Source organism: Toxotes jaculatrix, chromosome 6 (genome assembly GCF_017976425.1).
Source record: "Toxotes jaculatrix isolate fToxJac2 chromosome 6, fToxJac2.pri, whole genome shotgun sequence".
Taxonomy (NCBI): Eukaryota; Metazoa; Chordata; class Actinopteri; family Toxotidae; genus Toxotes; species Toxotes jaculatrix.
The window spans coordinates 10,820,420-10,840,252 of NC_054399.1; the positions used below are offsets into that span (position 1 = coordinate 10,820,420).

Here is a 19,833-nt window from a genome sequence, read left to right on the forward strand (position 1 = left end):
CTAATCAGCTATGGGGACACATTTGTTGGTATTACTGTAATTCAGAGACTTCTCATAAGCCATGTGGTCTGCTGGTAGAGAATTTCACATCGCCAAATAGAGTTTCCAATGAGGAAATAGAACTGTTCTCAATATTAGTGCCCTTTCATCTTCTCTGAAGTGGACCATTTACAGGAGTGCAAGGAGAGGAGCAGTTAGTCATTCTGTGCTTCCACTTCATTATTTCATGGCTGGGACCTCATAGGTTTCCTTGCTCCTTCTGCTCTGTGGGAGACAAAGGCCATACTATGTACAGAACATTTATAATTCTTACAGTCTGGCAGGGTGGGATATAATGTATGATTGTTTTTAATAGTGTGATTATTAAACAAAGTTGTTCTGGAATATTTCACAAGACACAGGGCACCACATCCAGAGTGAATCAGGCAGCGCTGCTTCTTTTAGACATTAACCAGAAACCAATAACACATCTATCTCACTCTCCTTTGTCTTTGTGGCAACTCTCCATTCATCACCCATAAAGTCGCAAATCCTAAATGTTGACACTTCTTGTGTTGTTGGTACACGCACACACACACATACACACGGGCGTGAGAAAACAAGTGAGTGTCCCTTTAATTTGAACCGAGCCCTGTGGGGATTCAGCCGAGAATCAGCCTGTGGAATGCGTCGTTTGTGTGCCAGAGATTGTTCCCAGTGCAGAGTAGGACACAAAACTGGACAAAACCAAGAATGTGGCATACTTGTTGCTACTGATATTCAATGGCCGAACTGATTTATCTAGCTTACGGACAGACTACACTTCCCTCTGGATGCAGCCGATCCAGATAAACCCGGGTCTTGCTGGAACGGTAAGAGGCAGCTACTGTAGCGATGGTCTGAAGCGCGATCAGGTGGATAACTCCCGTTGTTTCGCTCAATGGGACTTTTCAGGCATCCTGGCCGCTAGCTAGCCAACCAGCTAAGTGCTAATAATAGCCAACCAACCGCTTCTTGCGTTTCTCTTCTGAAGGCTTGGTGTTTTTTGTCGGGTTTGAGTAAGCGTGTGAACAAGGGGAAGCCACTTCTAGAGTTTTTTAGATTCTCAATTTATTGCAAACTGTTCCAAATTAGCTTAGGTGACACAGAGCTGAATAGCTGTTAGCCACTTAACGCTAGCGTTGTTAGCTTGCCTACAACCGCTTCTATTTGAAAAACAAGGTTAGTTGGGTAAGCTGTTGACTTTAATTAGCTTAAAGTGATAGTTTATGTAAACACACAGCCACACCGGCGCTGTTTTGTGTTAGTGATTGAATGTTGAGCAACTTCCCTTCAAGTTCACTTTATGTGCCCTTTCTGGAGTTTGTCTTTGCCGCTGGGTTGCAGACTTTGCAAGACGCTCAACCGGTGATTGCTAACTTAGCTAGCGTTAGCTTCCCAGATAACTTCTGTTATTTGCTCGGAGTCGGTTGTTGAAATGTTACTAGCTTGTTCGGATGTTGTCTCTCATATGGTGAGAAAATCAAAGGTTAGTACAGGTAACAGTATTCACATTTACAGTTAGATGGCGAGATACATCTGTCTGTGTTACAGTCTCTTTTATTTCTAGTGTTCCCACCCCGTTATACTTGGCTCAGAGACTCAGGCAGCTAACTGGCTTGGTGTTATGAAACTCCATGGTCCTCGATGTGTTAAATTGTGTTATTCTTGAGTGTCAAATTCTTGTAATTCCTCAGCCGGGCAGGTGATCCCCTCTCCCATTGCTGTATTACCATCAGGCAATAGGAATGGCTCAGGCTGAGGGGTGACCATTCAGCCTGTCCCCTCACTCCTCTACTTCTATGTTCTGACTGAGTTTTCTTTTTGACTGGATCACATGGTGATAATTGTGCTTGGCAGGTCTGCTAGTGCATAACAGCCCACTCCACTGACTCTGGGTCTCACCCACCTCACCCTGTTAGCACACCACTTCTCTATGCATCACTGCTTTGCTATCCAGCATTTCTGACTCTCTGGGCATCTGCTTTTGGCTAGATTTAAGTTTTTGATTGCCCCAGTGTTTCCTCTGAGTGCCTCTCAGCAGGTTTTGACGTCTTAACAGTTGTTATCATCTGCTTTTCATTCTGTCTTTTGGCCTGATTAGTCAGCAGACCAACCAACAAAGTAGAAATGTGCTGAAGGAGCAAAATAATAAATTGTATGATTATTTACCTGAATGTGGGACTGCAGCTGTATCCACTAATCATTAAGCTGCCCATTATTTTCTCAACTCACCATTTTGTCTCTGAAGTTTCAGAATTTAGTGAAAATACCTTTCATAAAGTGGTGTATTCAGATTGCTTCCTTTATTCAAACAACAGTCAAAACCCCACTCATGTCAGTTAACTATATTTACTGTATATGACAAAAAAAGTACAAAATCCTTATATTAAAACTGAAACCTAAACAATGTTTGACATCTGTGCTTGAAAAGTCACCAAAACAATGAATCGATTATCGATTAGATCTAGATTTGCCTCAGCCTCTCCTTTTAAGTATTGCCAGTATGCTACTAGTTTTTAATGGTAATCATGACCCTTCGTTTTTGGGTGAGAGATGTTTCGCTTCACTGAGTAAACAGCTCCCTGAGCCCCAGTTCCTCCTGTTTCATTTAGATGATGTCATGGTTTGGCTGGCTGCTTCAGAGTTTGCCCCAAGTGTTGATGTTTTTGTCACTATTGTCTCATGGAATTAAATAACCTCGTATACACATACGCGTGCATGCATGAACACACAGGAAGCAGGTGAGGTCAGTTTTTGGCTGCTGTGTAAGAGAGTAATAACTTCAAAAACGGCCGTCATGCCCTCCTTTTCCTCCAGGTTGTTTTTTTTAACAACTGATTGTGGTTTAGGGGTTTTTCTATGAAAAGCAGAGGGGCACACAAGTGGTTTTACCATGGTAAATTTCTATACAAAGAATAGTGAAAGGAAATTACAGATATTAATCTAACCAACATCTTCTCCAACACAGAACTGTGGCTTTACACTAGTTAAAATGTCTCATGCACTCTCAGGTCCTTTTTGGAAATTGTTCATACTTAGTACAGTAAATTAAATTAAATTATAGACATCAGGAAATATAATTCTAGTGATCGCAGTGGTGACCTAGACCTCATTTGTATTTCCAGTTCACTGAGTGATGCACTCGAGTGTGCATTGTACACCACAAGTGTGCTTCATGTGTGATAGGGTCGTTACCAGTCAGCAGATGTTGGGTGTGATGGTGGTGGTTTTTGATGTGGGCTGAGTGTCCCGTGGATCAGCTGCAAACCACAGCGCTGCTGACAGGAGTGAGTGACTGGAACTTTATCACACTGTTCAAGAGTGACAGAGCTGGTCAGCACTCACCCACAGGGTCCACCTGATGACATGAATCACAGTAATAGTATATTCTGGCCTGATGTCAAAGACGTGTATGCATTGATCTGTTGGCCATGACATAATGTCTAGCACAACATTGGTTTGTTTTCACTGTGGGTATTGCATATTGTTCTATTGGCTTGGCAACATTGAGGCGGTCTGTAGCTGCAGTGGGTTAGCTCTGATAAGCTCTGTGATATCAGTAAACAGACAACGCTGCATTCTTTCTTATCTTGGGATTAGTTTTTTAGAAGAAAAATTCTCTTCAATGCATTTTGAATATAATCACCTCAACTACACATTCCTAAACAGAAATGGCTTACTCCTGGGTTCTTCAGTGATGACTGTTGTTGTAATGACACAGCTTTTTATTCCATCTAGATCTGCTTGTCTGTTGGGTTCCCTTATCTTTTCCTGTTCTTAGCAATCCTTTTCCTAGCCTTGCATAGTCAGTGTTTTTTGGGCTTTGTTGAAGATGGTTATGAGATGTGTTACTGGCCTGGTAGGCTTAATTAGACATTGACAGTATGTTGTGTTTTTTGTCTTTTGTGTGGAAGAACCAGGCTGGCAGAGAAATTGGAATTTGAATGTTAGTTGGAGCGAGGTGGAAAATTGTCTCTGGGTTTGGCTGGCATGTCTGTTGATGAGTGTGTTGACTTACTGACTGCAGTGACCAGGAAAAAAAACACCTCTCTGACTTCAAAATTGAGTGTAATCTAAAGAGGATTATCAGATTTAAAGCAATATGCTCGAAAAAAGTGTTGTTTGTATTCAAAATTTTGTGCTTTTGCGCAAATGTTTAACTGTGCACTGCTTTGTTTCTGCATCAGTTCAGTACTGCTGGACCCAGCTCAAAGAGGGACACAGCGCTGCTGGTGAAGATTATTCAGAAGCCAGTTTCTGTTTTCTTTTCCTTCAGCTCAGCCAGCAATTGTTCATTTATTAGCAGAGAGAGGGGTACAGATGGGGTAGGTCAGAGATTGTGAATGAAGTGGAAATAATACACTGGTTAGGACTAGATCTTAAATGTAAAAGGGCAAATGTTGATGGATTACTAAGTGCTAAGACTCTTTGACGTAAAGGACACAATATGTGCATCTATTCTGTTCCACCTCATCTGTTATTTATGTACTCATCAATTCACCTGCACACACAAATGATCATTTCTATCACTGCCTCATGCTTTTACTGTACAGGAAGCAGCGTTTTTGCCATTGTGTTCATTGTACCAGCACACAAAAGGAGAATAAGCAATAGAAGCCTTTACATTAAGCTGTACAGCAGTTAGTGGAAGTTGCTAGTGTGGGTCGTGTTTACACTGTGTTGTTAACAAAAGTAGAGCCTTTGTCAACAAGATTCAAACAATCACTGCACTGCCTCTTGACCCATATAGCATAGTATATGTAGAGTGGGCACTGTTTTTTCACTCAGATCACTAATCAGTCAGAAAAAATAGTGGGAAATAACAAAATGCAAGATTTAAAAAGAAGAAAAAGTAGTAACTAAAAATAAAACCTTAATATCCTTGTTATCTAAGTGTTAACACACAAAACACATATTTTTTTCACTTTTTCTGTATTTTCCAGTACAGACCCATTTGATGCCATCAGCTGAATTCTGCTTTTTGCTTATTAATACATTCAATCAGATTGTTAAACTCATCAACTCTGCTTCCACCGATCAGCCTCTACACAGAGAAGCAGGTCTCATTTTAGTGTGTATATTCATTTCTGTACTTGTTCTCATCTGTATATGTTTTGCATTGAAGGCCATGTGCTTCTTGTCCACGTCAGCCTGGTTTTACCTGGCTGGGTTGGGATCAGACTTTGCATAGTGATGACTTAATTTGTTTGGCCAGCCTAGTCCCTCGAGAAAGGCTGGTGCTTACCTTATACAGTATGTAGCCAGGCTGAAAAACGTAACTGTTTTCTTTTACCTGTGTTTTGTCTGTCCAGTAATTGAGTAGAACACGAAGGAGAGAACTTGTTACCCACAATATGTTTTTCCAAAACATCTCTGATTTGTATCTGTCTTAATCAGCAGAGATACAATCAGTCACTCCATCTACACCTGACAACAGGAGCTTTGTTTTCCATACAGGGAGAAACGTGGAGAAAAAGTGAAGCGTGTTACTGAGAAAAAGGGAGTTACTGACTTCCCGACAGTGAGACTCTGTATCATGTACTTGTAAACAAACAGAAGCCACAGAGTTACCGCTGCATCAGTCTCATGGAGCCAGAAGTGATTCTTTCACTTTGTGATGAGACTACGTTTGAAAACAAGTTCTCGACAAACAGTTGTCGACAGCGGCAGCTGAATAAGCTATGCCTCCAGGCTTTTGTTTCTTTGTCCTGTTTGAATCACAGCCTTTTACTTTGAGCACTTCTTTCAGTAGCTGTTGGGCTGGTTTTGAAACCTCAAACTTGGTTTACTGTTTCACTGTTCCTGTCCATTTTCACTCCAAAAGCTGCCGCTGTTGCCTCTGTATACTGCACAGCTGGTCTGGCAAGACTAATGCAACACTGATCCTGTGTTTCTGTCCTGCTGTGTTTCAGATTGTGCTGTGAACGTTCACAAGAGCTGCAAGTCTCTGCTGGGTGAGTGCACCAGCAGCAAGAATAAGGTAAACACTACACTGGTGCATAGAAAAACAAGGACTAAGGCTACACTGAAGTCATCCTAGGGCCTAAACTTACAATGTGGTCTATAATTTTACATATATTGACTAGTTAAATGCACATGTACATGGTCAGATGCTGGACCTGTAGCACAAAATGAACCTTCAGTAGATTCCTATGTTGTCCAATTTGAACAGTTGCATAATTTACATGGTAAATTTAACGCTTTGGTTGTCGTGGTATCACCGCTTCACTAAATTAGAAAATGATTTGCAACGTAAATGACTGTGCTAGATATCAAAATTCAAATTTGTCTAGCATTACTGAAAAAGATTTCTGAGCTTTTGTTCATCATGAACCATGAATTTCAGTTCTGCACGTATCCCATGTGTTATGCTCTTTTAACATTTTTGAGGGGCAGCAAATTGACTGTAAGTGAACCTTCACACGTACATGTGGCTACTGCAGCATAATTCCACATTTGTCAGTGAGATTTGAGCACTCTTTCAAGCCTGAGCTTTTAAGATGACTCCACTGAAGATTACATGCCTCTGTCCATTCTTGAATATGAATCTGCCTGAGATGGACTTTGCTTAACAAGCAAAGTCCAGTCTCGTCCTGTAAAGAAAGTACAGTAAGAGCATGCAATTTTTAGCCATTTTGTAATCTGTCACTCAGCTGATAAAAGCTTGGGAGAATGGCCTTGAAAAAATGCTTTCTTCTTTTTCTTCACACAGAGAGATTCTCTGCCGAAGAGCGGCTCATCGGGATCTCCTAACCTTGGTAAGTAGAACATGCATGTGCAAATGTGTTAAAAGGGGTGGGGAGGCTGCAATGATGGATAAGAAGGCAGCTTTAGTCCCCTTGTGTCAAATTAAAGCGAACTGGTTGCCTCTCTGGTGGTTTGCAGAGGATTAAAATGATGTGTATAGAACCATACTTTTTCTTCAGTTTGCACATCTTTTTCTTACTGAACGTGTAAGTTGTACATGGCTCTTAATGGTGAATGTGTGTGTCTGCCTACACACTGTGCATAGAGGGGGAGATTGGCCTCCAGCAGGCTGCAGGCAAAGGTGATGATTAGCTATTGTTAAGAGAACAGTCAGGTGATTTACTTCTGGTTCAGTTCTTGTCAAGATAGATTTAGTAATGTATGTACAATATATACACATAAGTCAAATTAATGTAAACATACAAAGAACAAGAGGAAGCAAAACAAAGTCAGATCTTTGTAAATTGTTCATTTCAAAGAATTCTGCCATACATTATTATTTTCTTTTTTTGTAGAAGGTTAAACATCTTTTCACTTATTAAAGTGGTTAGCATCTGAATAAATGTGCAGTGTGCTTTCATTCATCATCATGAAGTGGTCCAGCCCAGGAAATTTCAATCAGTGCTTAATTGTAACATTCAGCAGGTCCTGTTGCATGTTATCGAACCCACGGGAGACATGAGCAGCTGTAGCAGCAGCAGCTTAAGTTAATCTCCTGTAGCGGTTGTTATTCTCTTTTGAACAGCTGGAGTCCTATCGGCCACACCTGACTTCTCTTCACGTCCTGCTCTGACCAATCAGTAACTTGTGCAGGGGGTCGGGAAGACAAAGAGTGGAGACAGGGAAAGTGCGAGAAATATAAAAGGGCGTGCATCTTTCCAGAAGTTGCTACAAGAACTAGGACACGACAGATCTGGGCGGGTTGCGTACAAAACCAGGCTGTGCGCTGTCCTCTGCTTCTTCTGGATTACACCAGTGAAAGCACATAGCTCACTACTTATGCAGTAATATTTACTGATACTGCGACGGAGTATTAAACCTTACCTTGGAGTTTGGATTATTACTCTCCTCCTTCTGCCACTCAGTCAAGTTTGAGACATTCGCAATGGAGCTATCTGTTACTGAAGGCGCGAGCCAAACCACAAGGGCCCCCAAAGCGTTCTCCAGAATTGCTAAACCGTCCTCCTCTTCCTCCCCATCTTCCTCTGCCTCATCGTGGGGTTTGTCTGGACGTGTGGGGATGCGAGTGTTGATGCACCGCGACCTGATCACCTGCCAGTTCTTCCGATCCCTGCCTCGATCTTGGCTGAAAAATTACTGGGGTCAACTCGGACAGGAGTCAAAAAAGCACCCGCTCGGCTCCTCATCCTCTTCTCCTCTCCGCTGGTCATCTTCTCCTTTCTCTCTCTCCTCTCCTCGCTTCTCCTCATGTTCCTCCTCTGTTCCCTCTCATTCCCGTCGTTCACCTGTCTCTCGTCTTTCTTCCCTAGCGCTAAAAGACCGGGACAGGGAGCGGGATCAGGCAGGCCCAGCCTCATCACTGACCCTAGATGGCCAGCCAAGTTATCTCAGCGTCCCAGGCATGACCGTTAGTCAGTGGGGACCTAACACTCAGCTGACTGCCGCCCATACCACCAGCTCCACTGCAGCCCTTGCCTCCAGCTTTGGCCACAGCCTCCGTCACCACAACAGCTCAGGGTGAGTATCTCTGCCCTTCAGCTTACACTTTTCTTTCTAACTAGTTTACTTTTGAAACGATTGCTCATGAATGACAGGGTGCTTTTTGACTTGGAGCTGAGAAGTTCAAATAAACTTCTCTGCCATCTTTCTCTCAAATCCATGTCATAGATGTTTGCAGAATCTGCTGTATGTTAATGCTGAATATTTTTAGATTATTCTCTTTGCTGCTCAAATACTATTTTCTCTATGTCATTGTGGGAGGTTTATTTATAGTTGACACATCAAGACAAGCTGTTTTTTCTAATAATACAGCCTTTTGAAACTGAAGCTAGACTGTTCTCAGAAGTAGACTACTTTAATGATGCTTTGCTAAGAAAAGTGGCTAATAGATAGAGAGAGAGAGAGAGAAGCAGAGAATCAGGAAAGGTTTTAACAAGAGCAGAAAAAAGGAGCGACAGCCGGACAACAGTATGGAGGAAAGAAGGAAGGAAGGAAAGAAAAATTTAGCTACCTGTTTTTTGCTTTCACGTTTGATTTTACATCAGTGTCACTGTGCAGCTGTATATATGTGCTTGCTGGGTCTTGCGTGTATTTAAGCTACCACTAGCTAGAGGGCTTGAGTTGTGTCAGTGTCAGCATGTATGCCACTTTGGACCTGTGGTTGTCATCCCTCAGATCCCTCCCTGGGGAAATGGATGAAACAGATGCTCTCCGCTCCAAACGCTGCAACGAAGATGCCATTTCCCTCGCTCCCTCCACCACCGAGTCCATCATTGTAGAAGGTGAGTCGACTGTCTGAGGTGGGCATTGAAGTTGAATTTCAGTAGTTCCACTCTTGGCTGAAATTATTGACTTGAAATGTGATGGTGGTAACTCTGTTCTTTCTAATTTAACTACCTTTTCATAGCCTGTTTAGTCCTCTAAGATCTACATGTTTGCCTGAATGCAGAGTGATAGTTTGTCTTCAGGGAGTTTACTTAAATCCAGGGAGGAGAGTGTTTTGTGGAGTCAGGGGTGATCTCACCCTGTCTCATTAAGAATGAGTGTGTGGGAGAGACAGACAGGCGAACTGTGTACTAGCGTTCTGTCTTTTTCTCCCAGCTGCCATGTTTCAGGATTTGGTGTTTTATAGGACACACCCATACCCTGAAAAAGCTTTGCAGGTGCAGAAATAGTAGAATTAGCTTAATCTCTGTCCTTATTAATGTGCTCTACAAGATTTATCACATTTACAATGCATCGCTACGATGTCAAGTCAAAGCGTAACATAAAAAATTATGTTTGACAAATTGGTTTGTTGAGTCGAGATTGCATAGTTCATATTGCCCCTTCCATATGTATCATTTCCAGCCCTGCCAAAACACAAAAAGACGAGACATGAAGTCATCAGTGAACTATTCTCAAACTTGGAGGCTTCACAAAAAAGTATTTGGAAACCTTTTCAATGGGAATCATCTTCTTAAAATCATTGTTAATCATTGTTCGTAATTTACGAATGATACAAAATGTAGAGGATTTTGTTAAAGTGGTCTCGGGACATGAGTTACCTGTTGTCCATAGGAAACTAGATCTGGTCATTTTGTGTCATCAGTGACTTTGAGTGAAGAGACCAACCTTCAGGCGCACAATTCAGGTTCAGCCCCACATGTCTGAACTTCCTCCATCCTGATTAGCTGACGTTGAGCCAGACTATGAATTCTTAACATAGACTGGATTCTTTCAGGGAAGCATTTCTGCTTATCTTGACCTCTGACCCTCCTGTGAAAACACTGACCTAAACATGGGCCCCCAACATTGTGCTGTTTTCTGCCACATTGGGATTATTACACTGTAATGGTTCATAGTTTTCAGTGCCTCTGCTTCTTTCTTCAGATGCTCATTATGCAGCAGTGCGGGCTGATCTGGAGTCGGATGCCCAGGACCTGGAGGCGGAGTCATGGAGTTTAGCAGTTGACCAGCAGTATGTTAAGAGACACCCTAAAGAAATGGTGAAGAGGCAGGATGTGATTTATGGTAAGTGTGATTTCCTAGAGTGCACTCACACCTGTACCTGTTCAAAGACTGAGTTACCTGTCTTGTGGGCTGACAGGGAGCTCATTGATTGGATAGTTTTGGTGAACTGTCATCCTGGAGCATCAGTGCTACACACAATGTCAGGGTAAATCAAAAAAGTCACTGACTTTTACTTTTTAAAGAGTCTTCCACTGATTTAGCGTCGTGTTTCTATAATATTGTCTGAATCATGATGTACAATTTAAAAAAAAAGGGTTTGAAATCCCCCCCACACACACACACACCCCTCAGATGCATGCCTGTTTTACATGGCAGAACATTAACATGTAACTTAATGTCATTGTACAGAGCTGATGCAGACAGAAATGCACCATGTGCGAACGCTGAAGATCATGCAGCGTGTCTATGTCCGAGAGTTGAAAGAGAACCTCCAGATGGACTCGGGAAGGCTGGACTGTCTGTTCCCACGCTTGGAAAACCTCCTCGAGCTTCACACACATCTCCTGTCTTGTCTCAAAGAGCGGCGGCGAGAAAACCTTGTGTCGCCCAACGACAGGAACTACACTATCAACAGAGTGGCAGACATTCTGATCGCACAGGTACACAGTCGATACGTCACATCTCTAACAAGAGCACACTTGCATACAAATGCCTAGCATCGACTTCTTTGAATATGTCCCATGATAGAGTTAAACATGCACAATATAATACACAAGTTATATGTAAGCAGCATAATACATGTGTCACAGTGCAGTATGGGCCAACACGCAAACACAGACTGCAGAAACAGAGCAATGAGCTGACTAGGTGACAGGAATGACAGTTTGCTTTGTTCTCCAGTTCTCAGGTGAAATAGGAGAGAGGATGAAGGACAGCTATGGAGATTTCTGCAGTCACCACACTGAGGCTGTCAGCTACTACAAAGAACAGCTGCAAAACAACAAAAAGTTCCAAAACATCATACGGGTAAGACACATTAGCATATTCAGATTTTTGACGTCAGATTTAATCTTCTTCCTCTGTAGTATAGCATATTAAATCCTCTTGCAGTGTGATACATATTAAATTATGCTCTTTTTCATCTCAGAAAATCAACAACCTGTCCATTGTGCGGAGGTTAGGAGTGACAGAGTGTATTCTGTTAGTGACACAGCGCATTACCAAGTACCCAGTACTAGTGGAGCGGATTCTGCACAACACTGAAGGTCCAGCATTGCACATGCATTTTTTTTAGTATGGCATAACGTCACCTGTTATTGTTTAATTGTGCTATATTTATAAAGTATCAATTTTTTTTCTGTCTCTAGCGGGAACAGAGGAACATGAGGATCTGACTCGGGCTCTGGGTCTGATTAAAGACACCATCATTCAGGTGGACTCACTGGTTAATCTCTATGAGAAGACATGTCGACTCAGAGACATACACAACAAGATGGAGCCAAAGGCAATGGGAAAAATCAAAGATGGCCGAGTGTTTCGCAGGGAGGACCTGGCACAGGGAAGGAGACGGCTGCTTCATGAGGGCACAGTCAACTGGAAAGCTGCTTCTGGCAGGCTCAAAGGCATGAAATATCATGATAAAACAAACTACTTTCCTGTACAACAATCTGGTTGTGTGCACACACTGTATATGCTGTTCTACTAAAAAGAAATCAGTAATGTGTCATGCTGGTCCTTTGCAAGGTTTTGGAATGAATTAGCATTTAAAAAGATGCCCACACATTCAAAATATGTGGAGTCTAGTTTCATGTGCCTTCTTTCCAGCTTGGAGGAAAGAAGAAATAAACTGTCCTTTATAATTTTTTATCTTTCCAGATATTCTTGCAGTGCTTCTGTCAGATGTGTTGCTCTTGTTACAAGAAAAGGACCAGAGATATGTGTTTGCTACAGTGGTAAGTGACTTGTCTTTTATCTTTCTGTCAGTATAACATTAACATCATCTATATTAAAGAGGAATAGTTTATTAATGCACAGTAAGACGTCAGTGATGCAAGATCTTTAATCCTCATTATGAACGTCATTCATCTCTTTTTTATGAAGTACCAGTAATCAGTGATCTCAGTAATCCCTTCCTTGTTCCTTGTTACTGTGATCCACCCAGGATAACAAGCCGTCAGTGATCTCTCTTCAGAAGCTGATAGTCAGAGAGGTGGCCCATGAGGAGAAAGCCATGTTTCTTATCTGCGCATCCTCCAATGAGCCAGAGATGTATGAGATCCACACCACCTCCAAGGAGGAGCGAAATACTTGGATGACACACATACGGCAATCTGTTGAGAGGTAGCTGCAGTTACACAGACAGAGGGTTTTGTATGTGGGGAGTGTTAGAAAGCCCATTTACAAATAGTTGTATTCGTACTGTTAGTAGTTGTACGTGAATGTGATTTCCTAACTGTCCGTGAACGCACCTCGAATGCGGCTGTACGGCGAACTTACAGAATCAAGTTCTTTTCTTTGCCTGAGCGGCCGTAATAGTCAGCGGTGTCGCCGGATAACTTCAAATGTGTACCCTGAAGTGTTTAGTGCGTACATGCTTAAAAGGTGGGTGTAATGTTCACCAGTTCCAGCCCTGCTCGATGAGCGACTGAAACAGATGGAGTTTGAAGAGTTACAGTGACAGCTTGCAGAGGAACAACAAGCCGACATTGAATGCCAGAGACTCCATGCCCAAGCTAAAGAGGCTCAGCGGCTACAGGAGGAAGCTCACAGAGCTAGAGAGTCATTAACCAGACAACTAAAACGACAGCGAGAGCTGAAGATGAGAGAGAATGAGCTAGAAATAGCCAAGCTCGTTACTTCTCTCCTCAGAGAGAAAACACAGGACCCTGACGACACTAGGGCCTCACCACCTCTGTCAGATGTCGTACAGGCTGACCCAGTACCACTGTCTTCCCAGTCATCATCACCTGACAGCTGCATACCCCTACCAACAATACCACATAAAGACTTCAGCCCACCTACAGTCTCCATGGCTCAGCCCCCAGTGCCACAGGTGGCTCCTCCTCCAGCTTTTCTGCCCCTGAACCAAGCACCTGCGAGCTACCATACCTCCTCACCCCCTATAACAACATACCAGGCACCATACCCTGCACCATACCCAGCTCATCCATCGCAGCATTACCAACCCGGTGCAGCCATCACCTGCGCTGATCAGGCAGCATTATACACCAAGCCAGCCTGGATGCCATCCAACCCATATTCCGCCACAGCTGGTATGAATCTCTTCGTCCCCTCACCATATGGCATTCCAAAGCCAACAATTCCCCAATTTGATAGCGGTAAAGAGAGTGACTTTGCATTACTCAAGATGGCCCTCGACAACGTGTTAAGCAGTCATCAGCATCTGAATGAGCAGTACAAGTACCAAGTGCTCCTTGGGCACCTGAAACTGCCGAGTGCACTCCAACTCGCTAAAGCTTACATGCATGATCCAAAGCCCTACATCACAGCCATGCAAGCTCTACAGGACAAGTATGGCCAACCTCGGCAGCTTGTCCAGAGTGAATTGGGTGCCATACTGAATGCTCCAGCCCTCAAGTTTGGAGACTCAGAAGCATTCGATGCCTTCGCCCTATCCATCCAATCATTAGTAGACATGCTTAAGACTCTGGTAGGTCAGAACGGCTACGAACTAAGATGTGGGTCCCATGTCGACCGACTATTAAGCAAGATGCCTCCAAACTACCACGGTGGCTTCGTGGAGCACTGCCTGAACACAGGGATTCTTCAGACAGGAACAGACCAAACATACACCTTACCTGACTTGGGAACCTGGCTACAGATGAAATCCCAGGCTAAATGCGTCGCTGGCAGAGCTGCAGCACTCTATAACCATGAAACCCCCAAGCCGATAAAGAGAGACCAACGTACCTTTACCAAGCCAAAGGAGAAATCTACTGCGTTCTTCCTCACTGCTGTCAACGACCAGGGCTCCAAGGGACGATCCTCACACCCCAAGCCTGCACACAAACCTAAACCATACTGTCCTCATTGCGACAACAGAGAACACTTCCTGAATGCTTGCCCAGAGTTCAAGAAACTGGACACAAGTCAGATTGTGAAGTGGATAACAGATGAACAGCGGTGTTGGAGGTGTGGACGATCACACAAGCCAGATGCTTGCACTCTCAAGCGACCCTGCAACACCTGCAAAGAGCAGCATTTGACAGTACTGCATGACGCTGTCCAGCAAAACCAGAAAAGTGTGCTCATGGTGACTGCCCCCACTACAAAGGTGCACCTAGACAAACCAAATAGGTCTCCCAAAGTGATGTTGAAGGTTGTGAAAGTCCTGCTTCACAACAAAGACCAAGTGTTGGAGACCCATGCTGTACTTGATGACGGCTCAGAGAGGAGTATTATCTTGCCACAAGCTGTGCAACACCTGAACCTTGCCTTAGAGCCCGAAACACTCACTCTCCGGACTGTCTGCCAAGACGTAGTGCAGCTCCAAGGTGCTTCAGTTACCTTCCACGTATCCCCCCTTCTGAAACCTGGTGAGAAGTATCGCATACATCAGGCGTTCACATCTGATAACATGGGCCTCTCTGAACATTCTTACCCAGTGGCCACTCTCCAGCGGAAATATAAACACCTCCGCAACTTACCTTTATCTCCTGTGGACCACGTCCAACCCCTGTTGCTGATTGGATCTGATATGCCTCATCTCCTGACACCTACAGAGCCAGTCCGTATGGGCCCACCAGGTGGACCAATCGCAGTCCACACCAAGTTCGGCTGGGCTCTTCAAGGCCCCACCAGCATCGACCAGATTCCTGCATCCACGCAACAATGCCTGTTCACTGCAACGGCTTCACCAGCCACTGAACTCTTCAAGAATGTCGAGCGCTCCGTCTCTGAAGCACAGAGCGGAGATTAGCTAAAAACCCAGATCTCGCTAAGGTGTACTGCCAGGAGATCGAGAAGCTCAAGAAGATGGGCTATGTAGCCAAGGTGCCACCTGAGGTAGCTAAAGCCTCTCCACAATCCTGGTACATACCTCACCACATGGTAACCCACAATGGCAAGAATAGGATAGTTTTTAATTGCTCTTTCCAATATAATGGGCAGTCCCTCAATGATCTTCTCCTCCCAGGGCCAACCTTGGGTCCATCCCTGCTAGGAGTCCTCATCAGATTCCGCCAGTCTCCTGTTGCTGTGAGTGGTGACATTAAAGATATGTTCCACCAGGTACGCCTTCTGCCAGAAGACAAACCAGTATTGCGCTTCATTTGGTGTAATATGCACAGAACTGAAGAGCCAAGCATCTACAAGTGGCAAGTCCTGCAATTTGGTACAACATGCAGTCCCTGCTGTGCCATCTATGCCCTGCAACGGCACATCCATGACAAAGGTGACCCCAACAGTGACCTTGTTAAGTGTGTCGAGCAGTCATTCTATGTTGATAACTGCCTTCACAGTGCCCATTCAGCAGATGAAGCTAAGGACCTCGTTGATGGTCTGCGCCAGCTACTCCACAGCGGAGGCTTTGAGATACACCAGTGGGCCAGCAATGTACCTGCGGTCATTGATCTCCCACCTGAAGCCAGATCTGAGAGCAGTGAGCTATGGCTTTCCCAAACCAGTACAGACCTTCAGGAGCCAACCTTGGGACTATGTTGGGACTGCCTCTGAGACTCCCTGAGATACAAGCACAAAGCAGTGGAGAGCACTGAACGCCGACGAGGAATGTTTATAAAGTGCTAGCCTGTCAATATGATCCCCTAGGCTACATTTTGCTATTCACAACCCGAGCCAACATCAATCAGAGACCTTCACATCTTCTGTGACGCATCTGAGAGAGCATATGGGTCTGTGGCTTACTTAAAGACAGAAGATGCCAAGAAGGAAGTCCACGTCTCCTTTGTGTTAGCGAGATCTCGTGTGGCACCAAAGAAGCAACTTTCCATGTCTCAACTGGAGCTGAGTGCTGCTCTTACCGGCGCTCAACTGGCCCGTGTCCTTCAGAATGAGATCACTCTGCCCATCAGAAGAGTCATACTTTGGTCCGACTCCACCACAGTCCTTCACTGGATTAAATCAGAGTCCTGCCGTTACAAAGTGTTTGTTGGCACCCGCGTGGCTGAGATCCAGAGTCTTACTGACGTGAGTAACTGGAGATATGTGGATACCGCAAACAACCCGGCAGATGATATCACACGAGGCATGACCCTGCGTGAACTGTCTCAACCACATCGTTGGAACCAAGGCCCTGAGTTCCTGCATCACCCTGAAGACTGCTGGCCGATCAGACCCTCAGTCAGTCCAGAACCAGAGAATGGTGAGCTTAAGAAAGCAGCTTTCTGTGCACATGTGTTGATTCCTGCCCTCAACTCATGGATGTCAGCACCTTCTCCTCATGGAAGAACCTCCTACAAACAACAACGCGGTCCCTACATGGGGCGGCTGATACAAGCTCACCCAGGGAAGCAGCTGACTACACCAAAGCTGAGACTCTCCTGCTAAAGCATGCACAGTTGGACTCATTTCTGGATGAGGTCAAGGCACTCATGCATGACAGACCCCTGCCAAACAACAGTCGTTTGAGTTCCTTATCCCCTGAGTATGATAAGGAAACAGGACTCCTCAGAGTTGGAGGGAGACTGCGAAGAGCAGAGCAGCTAAAGTTGGATTCTATTCACCCAATCGTGTTGGACCCCAAACATCACCTGACTAAGTTAATCATTCAGGATTTTGACTAGACCCTCCTTCATCCTGGATCAGAGAGAGTACTAGCGGAGCTTCGCTGTCGGTTTTGGATTCTGCGAGGAAGGGAAGCAATCAAGAGGCAGCAGCGCACCTGAGTGCAGTGTCAGGCATGGCGTGCCAGCCCTTCAGTCCCTAAGATGGCAGACCTGCCGCCAGCTCGTCTACGCCTGTATAAGCCATCCTTTTACTCAACTGGTGTGGACTGTTTCGGACCCTTCACTGTGAAGATCGGACGTTGACTGGAAAAGCGATGGGGTATCATCTATAAATGCATGACTACTCGATGTGTGCATTTGGATCTCCTAGAGAGTCTTGACGCCGACGCCTTCTTGATGTCTCTGCGGCGCTTCATCGCCAGGAGAGGCAAACCCTTTGAGCTCCTCTCTGATAATGGGACAAGTTTTGTTGGAGGAGCCCGGGAGCTGCAGGAGGCCTTCGAGGCTATGGCTCCACACCTGAAAGAACAATTAGCTGAACAGCAGATCAAGTTCTGTTTCAATCCTACAAGTGCTCCTCACTTCGGTGGGACGTGGGAGAGAGAAATCAAGTCAGTGAAGACGGCTCTCAGTGTTGTACTGAAGGAGCAGACAGTGACTGAAACAGTGCTCCGGACTGTCCTTACAGAAGTGGAAGGCATCCAGAATGCCAAGCCCCTTGGCTATGTATCTTCAGACATTGCAGATCCAGACCCTATCACACCTAACATCCTGCTGATGGGATGCTACGACGCATCACTCCCTCAGGTCATCTATGACTCCACTAACACCTTAGGAAACCGCAGATGGAGGCATAGTCAAGCCCTGGTTGACCACTTCTGGTCAAGGTTCATCAGTCACTACTTGCCCAGTTTGCAGGAGAGACAGAAATGGCAGACAGATGGGAAATACCTCACCAAAAACCAAGTGGTACTGTTGATCCTCAGCTTCCACGGGCCCTCTGGCCAGTTGGTAAGGTGACACAGACTTATCCTGGAGTGGATGGACGCATCAGGACCGCCGCTGTTCAGGTTAAGGATCGGACCTACCTTCGACCAGCAGCTCGTCTGATCCAGCTCCCTGAACTTGAAGACGACAAAGTCCAGGATCCAGCTACCTGAGTGGCTTTCTACCTTGGGTTCGACTGTCCCTATAGACACTCGGTGGCGGCAGTGTTAGAAAGCCCATTTACAAATAGTTGTATTCGTACTGTTAGTAGTTGTACGTGAATGTGATTTCCTAACTGTCCGTGAACGCACCTCGAATGCGGCTGTACGGCGAACTTACAGAATCCAGTTCTTTTCTTTGCCCGAGCGGCCGTAATAGTCAGCGGTGTCGCCGGATAACTTCAAATGTGTACCCTGAAGTGTTTAGTGCGTACATGCTTAAAAGGTGGGTGTAATGTTCATGTTCAGGGTTATTCCCTTGTTTAGTAGCCTGTTGATAACGGCTAAGTTAGCCTATGAGCCGTACGAGGCTATATGTTAGCTTGTTGTAACGCTAATACGTTCCGTTTACAGTTCATTCGTATGCTTTGCTTACATCAATTCAATTCAATTCAATTTTATTTAGTTTGTTAGTTAGAAATATTGAACTTCCCTGCATATTATACTTACCGTTTATTATGTATTGTCGTTCCAGACCACACTCAAACACTCAAACACTCACACACCCTCTCAAACACTCGCTCCCTCGCCCTTACACTCATTCATTCATTCACACGTACCCACGCATTAAAGGAAGTACAGAATAAATCCACCAACTCATGTACTTTGAACCACTCTAAGAAAGAACATTCCTGGAGCCTATCTCCACTTCAGGGAGAGATACTTCTACCGGCACACATCCATTTAGTATTCTGTCTCAGACGCATCCAAAATTGACTGTTCAGGTCTCAAATTCTGGAAGATTATGTTAATGATTTACACATTGTGTAAAGTGTAAACAAATTATTAGTTATAATATGTGAATGCACTGTGGACTCAGATGACACAGAGAATGCATAAGAGCCTTGCTCAGTTTGTTTCCTTTGTCTCTCCACCTGTCCACCTGTACTGGCTTTTGTCCTCTACACTCTCAGCTGTCCTCATACAGAAGAGAGGCTGTTCAGTGAGGAGGAAGAGGCACGAGCTTCCAGGTTCAAGGAGTTTCAAGGTAACCAATAAGAAACATTGACAGACCTGAAGCAGTGCCCTCAAAAATGAGCTATACCAGATCACTAGGGGGTGCTAATGTATCATGTTAACATTTTTAACTTTAACTTTTTGAGCTTTGACTTTTCTACATCTCTTCAGACTGTTTTAAGATATGTTATTTTTTAAGTAGCCAGTTCTGTTTGAAACACCTTAAAATATGTGACTGTCCTTAATAATAATAATAATGTTTTTTGTATGGATACTCCAGAGATGGGCTTATGATAAGTTGTGAAACATGATTTATTTTATAAGGTCTGAGTCTGTTCTTATTCTTTTTTGTGTTTCCTGTTGTAGAGCGGTTGGGCCAGAAGGACGCAGTAATTGTGCAGGCTCTTACTGAGAAGCTGCAGCTGTTTGCAGACATGGCAGAGTCTGTGGCAGGTCTAGAGGACACTGCTTCACGTTCTAGGCTTCTCCTTCGAGGAGACACCTCAGACCTCCAGCAGGGGGAGACCCTGCTCAAAGGAGCTATCACTGAGGGTAGGACAATTCTA

General features: G+C 44.5%; 1 protein-coding gene across 2 annotated transcripts in view; it reads left to right on the forward strand.

Moving 5' to 3' along the window:
- Window positions 1-19,833, forward strand: part of arhgef18b (rho/rac guanine nucleotide exchange factor (GEF) 18b) — a 42,923-nt gene that overhangs the window by 7,011 nt on the left and 16,079 nt on the right. For both annotated transcript variants that reach the window (XM_041040102.1, XM_041040103.1), the window contains exons 9-21: window positions 5,934-6,001; window positions 6,734-6,779; window positions 8,259-8,466; window positions 9,124-9,230; window positions 10,321-10,461; window positions 10,810-11,060; window positions 11,302-11,427; window positions 11,549-11,666; window positions 11,769-12,023; window positions 12,277-12,353; window positions 12,563-12,741; window positions 19,225-19,298; window positions 19,634-19,819. In XM_041040102.1, the coding sequence (XP_040896036.1) occupies window positions 5,934-6,001; window positions 6,734-6,779; window positions 8,259-8,466; window positions 9,124-9,230; window positions 10,321-10,461; window positions 10,810-11,060; window positions 11,302-11,427; window positions 11,549-11,666; window positions 11,769-12,023; window positions 12,277-12,353; window positions 12,563-12,741; window positions 19,225-19,298; window positions 19,634-19,819 (1,836 nt within the window). The remainder of the gene's footprint in view (window positions 1-5,933; window positions 6,002-6,733; window positions 6,780-8,258; window positions 8,467-9,123; window positions 9,231-10,320; window positions 10,462-10,809; window positions 11,061-11,301; window positions 11,428-11,548; window positions 11,667-11,768; window positions 12,024-12,276; window positions 12,354-12,562; window positions 12,742-19,224; window positions 19,299-19,633; window positions 19,820-19,833) is intronic.